The 10,388-nt window shown below is 38.8% G+C and overlaps 2 protein-coding genes across 2 annotated transcripts; one reads left to right on the top strand and one right to left on the bottom strand.

Moving 5' to 3' along the window:
* Positions 1–714: 714 nt before the first annotated feature.
* On the bottom strand, positions 715–3,095 carry elof1 (elongation factor 1). The gene is made up of 4 exons (XM_005738088.1): positions 3,031–3,095; positions 1,844–1,966; positions 1,702–1,772; positions 715–1,260 (listed from the first exon to the last, which is right to left on the bottom strand). Exons 2-4 carry the CDS (start codon positions 1,957–1,959, stop codon positions 1,196–1,198), a joined length of 252 nt encoding a protein of 83 aa, XP_005738145.1. The 5' UTR covers positions 1,960–1,966; positions 3,031–3,095; the 3' UTR covers positions 715–1,195.
* A 2,046-nt stretch (positions 3,096–5,141) lies between these two features.
* On the top strand, positions 5,142–7,904 carry tmem205 (transmembrane protein 205). Its single transcript, XM_005738089.2, has 4 exons — positions 5,142–5,299; positions 6,697–6,804; positions 6,893–7,056; positions 7,176–7,904. Exons 2-4 carry the CDS (start codon positions 6,705–6,707, stop codon positions 7,476–7,478), a joined length of 567 nt encoding a protein of 188 aa, XP_005738146.1. The 5' UTR covers positions 5,142–5,299; positions 6,697–6,704; the 3' UTR covers positions 7,479–7,904.
* The last annotated feature ends 2,484 nt before the right edge of the window (positions 7,905–10,388 follow it).

Here is a 10,388-nt window from a genome sequence, read left to right on the forward strand (position 1 = left end):
TGTATGTACTCTTCCCATTAACCATTAATGCACCCAAAAACAGCATGAAAGAGGAAGTGACCTTCAGGTTCAGTCAAATTGTTCGATCTGAGGGGGCAAATCTGGCAGCATTACGTGCTGGAGATTGTTGGGGCGAAATAACCCGAGAACATTTAAATCCCGTTTGAGCTCAATCTCAAACTGTTCGCTACTTTCAGCTGTCTGGCTTTCAGACTGGCTTTGGATTACAGAAAGTGGTACATGCTTTTTCTCCTCTCAGCTCCCCATCATTCAAAAGCTTCCATGATTTATAAGTTGTAGAGGTGTGCCATCTAGTGTTGTACAAGCTTTACAATCTAGCTAAGAATGTAGTGTTTTTTGTTTTATTTTTTTAAATGGCATATAAATTTTTCATCATCACTAACGCGCTGATACTGGCACTGACAAGTACAGATTCATTAACATTTCACCCTGACATGCTGGCTCCTGGTTTCTTTATCAATATGCTTTTCACTAAACATGAAACATTCATAAACCTTTGTGCAATAAAAACACACAAAGCATTTTCGTGACTTTATTTTCTTACTACTGTCAGCAACTTGAAGTACACAAATACATCAAAGTAGTGTACGAGAGATACATAAAGTGATTTTGTTTTTGTCTGTTTGTTTGTTTGTTTGTTTTTTTTTTAAGGAAAATCTAGCAGTAAAAATATAAATTGGTCCAAAAGGAAAAAAATGTTTTCAGTGCAATAGTGACACAGTTGGGGAAAAATAAAGAAAATCTACATGTGACAAAAGTTATTCTGATTGTGTCACCAGAATCTAAATATGTCAACATCTAGATGCTAAATAAATCTTTGAAACGATCTAAGAGAACATATAAAGAAATATTTCATAGGTTATATTTTAAACTATTATATAACAATTTGGTCCGAAAGAAGGGAAGGTTAAGTCCTACAATAGTTCACTAACATAAGATATGAAAACATTTACATTGATCTTTTTATAGCTACATGCTACTGTCAGAAGAACATGGCCACACTCTGGCCCAGCCAGAGTAATGTGTCATAATCAGCAAGAAAAAAAACAAACCTAAAAGGAACTAAGAACACCAGGTGACTCAAGAGAAAAACAAAATGTTTGCTACATTGTGCTAGCTCAACAGAAATTACTTCAAGAAGCAGAAATTGAGGTTAGAAGGTCAGTTAGGAATGCTACTGGTTGGCTGCTTCACAGGCATCGATCCAGTCACTGTAGACGTCCACTGGCTCGGACAGATCTATTGAGAAAAGGTTAAGGACCAAACCAAGTGCTCAAAAATTCAACACACACATGCTGCATCAAAGTTGATCAATCCTTTAAATGAAAGTACTTTATGTGCATGTGCATCCAGAACTGTATTCAAGTGCAGAGTGTATTTAACCTTCCGAGGTCTAAGTCATCATCACAGACAAACCCAACCCGAACTCTATGCAATCACATGTCTGTGTCACAAGTCATGGCAGCCAGAGAACAAAGAAAGTAATCGTTCAAGTGATTAGTTTAAAAAAAAAAAAAAGTATGTTTTCCCTTTTCCCAAAATATAAAGTTGGGGTCGAGTAACCACCTCTGATAACTTAGACCTCGGAGAGTTAATACTTTTTGAAATATACTTCGAAATAAAAAGCAAAATCAAACATCCCTGGCAGCAAGCAGCATCTTTTGTTGATTAAAAGGATACATGTTATGGGAGTCTGAAACTCCTCCAAGCAAACGCTGCAGGATATAATTCCAGTGTTGCGGGTTCGTTCCCTAGGAGACAGTTACTTTAGGCAGGATGTCCCTGATGCATGAATGTTTCAAGAATTTGGAGCGATACTTACATTTTGACATCGCAGGATTTCTCGTGATTGCAAAAAGGGCAAGTGAACTGGGTGTCCAGGTTACCTGTCATTTTCTTCTTGGGAGGTGGCTTTCTTTTTGACTTTCTGCGGCCCATTATATCTCTGTAGACAAAAAAAAAACCAAAACACAGGTGTTTCCATTACGCTTTCACATTCCATTTCGTTTAGAAGATTTTCTTAGACATGTATCTGTGTGTCCTGCCTAACTTATGTGATCCATGTTATCTGACTAGTCACTGCAGTGGTGTCTTGCACTCACATGGACTTTGAAGTTGTGTTTATGCGGCTTTACATTGATCTCATACGATTTTATTGCTTGGTGTGTTTTTATATTCAACATAATCACACAGTATATAAACACTTTATCTGCATTGTTGCAAGTATGGCTGTTATAAAACAACTTTTCTGACTAGTATAAGTAGACAGCAACTATTAGTTACTATCCTATATGAGCAGCTAAGATTAGCAAAAACCATAATACAAAACACGAACTTGAAATGTTGATTAAAATTGCAATCAATTATTTACTTTCATCTGCTATAGATTATTTTTTTTAGAGAAAGTCTTGGACTAAAATTTCTCCGAATTTCCAAGTTGTTTGCGAGGCCTGAGTGTACATTCGTTTAAAATGTCCCCACAGGAAACTCGTTTTTCCGATTATTTCAACACCACATGAATCTTTCACATATTGTACTAAACAGAGACGGCTCTAACCCATCACTTACATAGCTTACTGTTAACACAGCAGACAGTGCAATCCCAGCACGCAGCTGCTTATCAGTAAAGGCTTATTTTCCAAAACAATGACTGCCGCGAGATGTGGGTTACTTAAAATATCTTAGAAAAGATAACCAACGCTGTTGCCAATGTGTAAACAAAACCTGAAATGTGTTTTATTATAGTCATAGCTTCGAGGTGTGGACACTCCTCCAAAGAGCTAAAATAATAACAGAGGGGATGCGGAGATGCTCGCTCTATAAACGCCAAAAAGCTACCGCTATATGTTAGCAGCTAACGCGCTAACATGATGCTGTCATGTAGGAGGATTCTGACTGACGCAAAAAGTTGCTTTCCGAAACAACCTAGAAGGTGACCGGTAAACACAAAGTGCGCTTCTCTGCACTACAGCTTTTGACATTTGAGCGACGACGGGACGGTTGTCTTACCAACGAGATGTCTTTCGGCAGAGGATGCTCCGCTCTTCAACTTGGTACAGATGCAGCGTCTCACTGAGGACGCTTCTGATTGGTTAGGTGGGAGTTTGGTCAGGCTTTTGATTGGCTGTCTTCTGGGGGTCCGCCTCCAGATTGATAAACAAGCTGATACTGTAGATTAGGGACATCAAACCGCCCCGGACTCAACAACCGAGCCAACAAAGGACTCTGGACTGCTTTGTAAAATGTGAAGGAGGGCTGAAATTTTGGACTTGTACCTGTATTTTCGTAAATTTTACAGCTTTCCCTCCTGATAAACACACCCCACCGTGACCATTAAAACCACACCACCGTAATTAAATAATAGATAAATACTTAAATGGCAGAAAAGTTTTTTTGGGTTTTTTGGGGTTTTTTTTTCATCTACTCTAGAAATATTGGGTCCACAGTATAAAAATGACATTTTACATGAATTAGAACTACTTTCAGTTATACAAAGGACCACCTAGGTTATAAGAAATCAGCAGATTTTCTGTAGTTTTACATATTTATTTGTTGCAGTTTAATCCCAACTGCAATCATGCTCTCAGATTTCTTTCAATCACTTTCAATCACTGCTGTTTATAGGGTTGAGGGAAACCTTCAGTCAGCTGAGGCTGAAGAAGTCACTTGGATGAGTTACGAAACGTTTTTCCCACTTAAAGCGCTACGTACAGATGAGCAGAATCAACCATAGCAATTTCTCCGTCATGTAAAAAAATGTCTAAATTGCACTTCTTTTTCTGATATTAGGATATCCCCGTGATTAAAGCTTTTGTAATAGAAAGAGGTGTTTCATTGGTCGAGATGATGGTAAAATCATGTGGTAAAATGACTTTGACATCACATATGTAGACTACTGTAGATCATATAGTTCTGTATATGAATCAGTAAAGTAACTTTTCACTTACGTAGAACATGATATTATCTGTGTGGCGCTGCTGGGATTTGCACCCAGCATCTCCTCTTTGCATTTTAACCCCCTATGCCACAGCACCTTCTGCAGATTACTTTGCAGTGCTCTCCTGGTGCAGAAAAGTGTCCTTAAATAAAAGTAGGGTTTTTTTAATTTAAAAAGCACTCCAGTACTCATGAAAGCACTCCAATCAAAATGTACTCTGAGAAAACATTACACATTACATCCTCCAAAGGGTGTTGAACACTACTGCAAAGAAAATGTGAAAGTATGTAAGAAGGTTTAATAATGCCTGACCATATGACTAATAAATTGGAGGTAAGTGGTTACTAAAGAGTGCATAATCATCAAATTTTGTATGAGCCACAGCAAGGTTTGTGTCCAAACTGACAGTAAATAATTTCCCTGTATGAAATCATTTGTCTTCTGTGGAAATAACTGATTATGGTTATTAAATATTTGACTTCCTGTCTCAAATTCGTTTAAAAATTATTTAAGGTGCAACATTAAATGTTGCACCTGCATTGGGTTGCAAGGACAAACTCTCAGATCAAACTGCTTCACAAATTGTCCAACATAATATCCCTAATAGTGTTACACAGAAAACTGGGGAACACCCACTCAATCAAGCTGCATAAATTGCTATTCAATTTTACAGAAAAAACAAAACAGAAAGTCAACATCTTCTCTGTTATCATAAGCTACGTATCATACTGATCCATACACCAGTGGCTAAAGTATATTACGTCCACTATAATTTTAATATGTGAACTGTAAAAGGAAGATTCTGTTATTTCTTGCTTCCAAAGTTGCAAAAGAATGATTATACACGCACTGTGCACAGATTAGATAGTAAATCTTCAATCCACTATGGCCTTTAATAATTATTCTATGAATAAATAAATAAATCAGTTGATTAAAAATATCTAAAAAACAACTGATACATCTATATTGTAGTGCAAGTTCAGTAACTGCTAAATTTATTTTTAAACTGACGTTTTTTGAGCTAACCAAAAACCTGCAGATTACGCTGGTCTAATCATCCTCCCAACATCTGCAGGGCACACTTGTGTAGCGGGTAAGTACAGGGGAGGGGCCCTGAATGTAAACATCACAGGGGAACCAATGATTAACACGCATATCATAAAATGTTCATTTTCATAGACTACCATTGGCTCGTCTTCGGTGGAGGGGCGGGACCTGCAGGCAAGATAAGTAGACAGAGGAAGCGCCTGATGACCCGCTGAAACTTGGAGTCCATTGACGTTATTAGTTGGTCCTTTTCATTCGGAATAACGCAGAGGAAAGGAAAACAGCTAAGTGCAGGTTTGTGTAACAAGTAGTAAGCGCTTGTACCTGTCACAATGAGGTCCAAAACAAAGCCAGCACCGCCGCTAATATAAAACTTAAGCAACTGTTTGTCAGCTCTGAGGCTAAACCTGGCTAGCTTGACATAACGTTAGACTTTTGCCTGCTGTTATCAGAGGACATGCTGCCTGCTTCTCTGCCGTGTTGTGTTCTTTATCGATGTCTTTTAAGGAACTTTTGCATTCGGGCTGCTCATTTGTCAGTATACTCTGATATGTATTGTTCCTGCTCTGCCTCCTCTCCTGCCATATCGTAATCTGTGGACTTTATCAGGTCTGCTGCGTATGTGGAGAACCTCCCTCAAATGACACGTTTATCTCTCTGGCGCAATTTCATTATCACGGATGAATGTTTGGACTCCTTCAGAGCCTTGGACTTTATAGCTCAAAAAAAGAAAACCTAACAATATATTATAAAATGAATGCGATGCCCAGTTGTATGTTTATACATTTTCTTTCAATGAGTCATACTTTCTTAGAATATTTATTTATTTGTTTATTTTAAGTGGTCTTGAGCAATAGTTCTCCAGAAACTGTTGCTCAGCATTATTAAAGCAGTAAGGGATCATCTTGACAAATAACAGTACAAAAGACAGCCAATATCCACAGAGGAGCTGTGAATGTCCTTGGAGAAGTCTGGAGAACTATTTTGGAAGACTACTTAAAGAAATGATAAGAGAATTCAGACTGTTTTGAAGAATACAATCTTGACTTTCAAGCTTGTTAGAGTTGTACAGATCTGTTTTTGCGTTATTTCTATAATTTCCCCAAAACAACCTAGAAGGTAACCGTTAAACACATTTCCCATTTTCCAAGCAACATTGTAAAGAAAGGAGGGGTGATGCAACATTTTTGCACAGTACTGCAAGAGATTTGCCTGTAAAACACTCGGGCTGTAGAACACTGTATATTGATTTCCAGAAGCTGCATCTACATTTGTGATCATATATGGGACATGTATGATCATATGAGCATGCGTCTGTGACTGCTTTTATACAGCAGAAAACCTAAATAAGACTGTTTAGATTTTTGTTATTGGAATTGTTGTCTTTTCTGTTTTATTATCTCAGTCAAATGCAAACTTGGTTTGTAGCACAGCAAAGGGCTCGAATACATTTTTTAAATATAAATTTTAATAAAATCAGAAGGGGGAAAAAAATTAAGTCTTTGCAATTTGCCCAACTCTCTATTAGTTTTTTTTGTAGCCAGGACCTCATTTGAACAAGGGTGGAGTGTTATGTTATCTTTAGCACGGAGTAGCAGATGGTTAAAATACTAGAATTTCACTCATAAAACCTGAAAAACAAACACCTTGGCTGGACTGTCCCACACAGCATGTCTTGTCTCTTTTGAAAGGTGACACCATGGTGACAGAGGGGGAGCCAACAGATTTTGTTAAAGTGTTGCACCTCATGGTTCTCTCTTTCACCTGGGGCATGCAGCTTTGGGTTTCCTTCATTGCAGGTAAGTGGGCCACAGAACAACAAGGCATGGCTTCAACAAAATGCATGCGTTCCTGTTTTGACACCATGTTTAACGTCTGTGCCTGCAGGCTTTGTGTTGATTCGGCAGGTAACTCGGCACACCTTCGGCCTGGTGCAGAGTAAGCTTTTCCCAGTGTACTTCTACTGCGTGCTTGGAAGTAACTTTGTCAGCCTGGCTGTGTATGCTGTGTACCATCCCAGAGAGTTGCTGGACTGGCATGAAAGTGTACAGGTGAAATATCACACGCTGCTAGGAATGAAAAAACTGAGCACTTTTGATTGGGGGAAAAAAGAAAAAATTAAACATTTTGTGAGTCATCGAGTTGCAAGCTTTCCCTTTTCATCTTCCAGATGCTTCTGTTCTTCGTGGCGCTGATCACTGCAGGTCTGAACGCCCAGTGGTTTGGCCCAGAGACCACTGAGTTGATGTTCTTGATGAGGGAGATAGAGAAGGAGCACAACCTCGGGGAAGAGATCGGCCTGGGCAGCCAGAAAGAGGCTTACGCCAAGCTCAAAGAACAGGATCCCAAGTACAAAGCCTACAGGAGCAAGTTTGGCAGTTACCATGGGTTGTCCAGCCTCTGCAACCTGATAGGATTCCTCTGCACCACAACTAATTTGGTCTACACAGCTTTGAATTTAGCCACCATTTAAAGACAATGTTTTAGTTATTAAAGAACCAAAATGCCGTGCACACTTTTGTACTTTGTTATCTAACAGTGTTTCTGGTTCAGAACACTGATAAATGTGCAGGATTTGTTGGTTCTTTTATCACTTTATGATACAGTAGGATTAGGACACACACTCATACGACTTGGATTGGAAGTACTTTAGTTTACAAAAATCATTTTGCCAACTGTTTCTCTATCATATCAGTGTTGAATATGAAGTGTGAATCATAAATAGCAGTATATGTGACATTTTGCAAATGTAATTACAGAGAATTCTGCATCACTTTATCTGCCCCAAGTGTCCTTATGTGCAAGAACTATCTCCAGTGAGCATGCAGAACTCATCATGTGCTGTTCACTGCTGTCAGTTAAGCACTCTTAACCTTTTTGATTACAAAATGGGTTTTTTTTAATCTTGTATAATTTTATTTTATTTTTTGTATTTTTTTTTTTAAAATGTAGTTGGTTTTATTTCTCAGAAAGCAAAGAAAAGTACCAAGCGACATGGAAGCAATGCACGTCCCTCCCCAGTAGGGGGCGATATTTGGACAAAGCTTTCAGATCCATCGTAGCACACAACATAATGCTATTTCATGTGCACCATGACTTTCTTGATTTTGTAGTGCATTTTAAACTTGTCACCACTGTTTAATGAAAACTATGACTGGATGATTAAAGTGTTGTTTTGATTTTTCCATTTGGATCAACCGGGTGATGTCAAAGTCTTTCTGGTGTTTGGCCTAGTGACACGAGCTTTAAAAGCAAACACTTATTTCAAAGAATTGGTTTAGGAAGAAGTGGTCCTGTGATTCTTGTGGATGAATAAAGCCAGGCCAAACAGACAGTGCCTGCTTTCAGAATAAGCAGGTTTTAATTAAATTCTCGGTGATGCACGTCAGGTTGTGAGGAGAGCAGCCTTGGATGCGGGGAACAGAGCTTTGCCGGCCAACTACAGGATAAGCGAGGCACCATTGCTATTAGAATATGAGCACTAATGGACTGTAGTGAAATCATTTCAATATAAAAAGCATAGGCTAGAGGCTGAAAGTAAATGAATTACCTTGTCCCCAATGCAATTAATGTTGGTCCTTTAAAGGCTGTGATCAGGTTTTTAATGTTTTCTTCCAACCCAATGAAAACAGCATTGTATAAACTGGCAGAATTGCTGTTGAGCATACAGTTTTATCTTACTAAAACACTGATGTGCTATGCAGTCATGTCACAAAATAAACAAGGAAGTTAGTCAAAGAGTCTTGAGGAAACAGCACAGCTACACATGCCAACCTTTTGAGGAGTGTAAGAGCTTTACCTGCCTATCAGGTTATCTGCTGCAGTGGAATCAGGAAATAAACCTTTTTCAACCAGGGAAGAGGTTTATTCACTGATCTCTTCAATATTTCTCATGCAGTTACAGAGCTGTTAGTGATTATCTCAAAAAGTGAATAATGGTACAAGAATTCTTTGTATGAGGAAAAAAGCTGGACACAGAGAATATGGATGAACACACGATGTTAAAAACAGCTAAAATTCCTCAACTCTGGGTGTGCAAAATAAAACAAAAGAAAGCTAAGAACAAAAGGAATTGTTGGGGCCTCCTCGCAGACAGGTCCAACCATTCCTCCCTCATTCCTGAGTCACACAAGGAAATGAGTCTGTATTTGTTTCCGAGAACGTAAGAGTCTCTACTGCAGTCGGTATTCTGAAAACGCCTGCTAGTTTGTGGAGTCGTGATGGTACTGCAGTGCAGCCCTGCAGTAATATAGTGTGTTAAATTAATTATGAGTCTAGAAGTCTCAAGCTGCTTTATTCCATCATGTCTTGTGGAGAAATTGGTCCAATTTGCAATTGTCTGATTTCAGTGATGGATAATGCACCTATGCATCATAAAACACCGAGCTCCTAATAGAACCATCTGTCAAAGGATTCTGCTGCTCACTTTGATACAAGCATTAAGGGCCAGGTCTCACACAGCTTCACCTTAGACATGATCAAGTTTTCTGCAGTGTGCACCAGAGAAAAAAAATGAGCAAAGCTCCACGTCTTAACTGAGATTTTGTGATAATAGCTGCTGGACATTTTTCCTGATGCCAGTGTTTGCACCATTTAGGCTCTCTTCTAATGTTGAGTATCTATTCTTATCTATCCTTATACTTAACAGGTTCATTTGTATCTCTCATGTTATCGCTTATCTTATCTTATCTTATCTTGTATATAAGCTTAAAGGGTCAATCACAGGACAAAAAAGGGGATGGGGGAGCGGGGGGGGGACAAAAATCTGCAAGCACAGGTTAGATCCCTGTATATTTAATGTGTATATCTGTCTGTCTCCCCCAGATGTAGTTCCTTCTGAAAGCAGAGAGCTGGTCACTTCTCTTACACTCAGCTGTACTTCACACCACCGAGCTTGCAATCCAAATGCACTTAGCTGTGGAGCCCATTACTGGTAGTTTATTTTAAAATGACACAGAAAGGCTGTGATTGTTTGGAAGGATGAATCTTGGTTACAGTGAATACTACATGGTGAACCTTTGGCTCCCCCACCCCCACTATACCTTGACAAGTCAGTCTGGCACTCAGCATAGAACCACAAAGTATCATTTTACTGGCACCAATTGAACAAAATACAACAGTAAGCTTTAAGCCTGACCACAAATAAAGCAAATAAAGATTTGCTTGTTATCCATTCATAGTAGGCTCTTGCTGTACTCCTTTAAAGGTGCTTGTACAGGGATTTATTATTCATTAAACAAAGAGGAGTTAGCTGTTTCCACCCCCAGTTCTAATCTCCATACGTGCAACAGCTGCTGGGGCAGAGTGATATTATCATCAAACTCTCTGGGGGAAAGAAAAATAACCTAAGTATCACATCTTTCGCAAAAAAGGAAACAATTAA

The sequence above is a fragment of the Pundamilia nyererei genome, unplaced genomic scaffold (assembly GCF_000239375.1).
Source record: "Pundamilia nyererei isolate P.nyererei 1_Seehausen unplaced genomic scaffold, PunNye1.0 scaffold00081, whole genome shotgun sequence".
NCBI lineage: Eukaryota > Metazoa > Chordata > Actinopteri > Cichliformes > Cichlidae > Pundamilia > Pundamilia nyererei.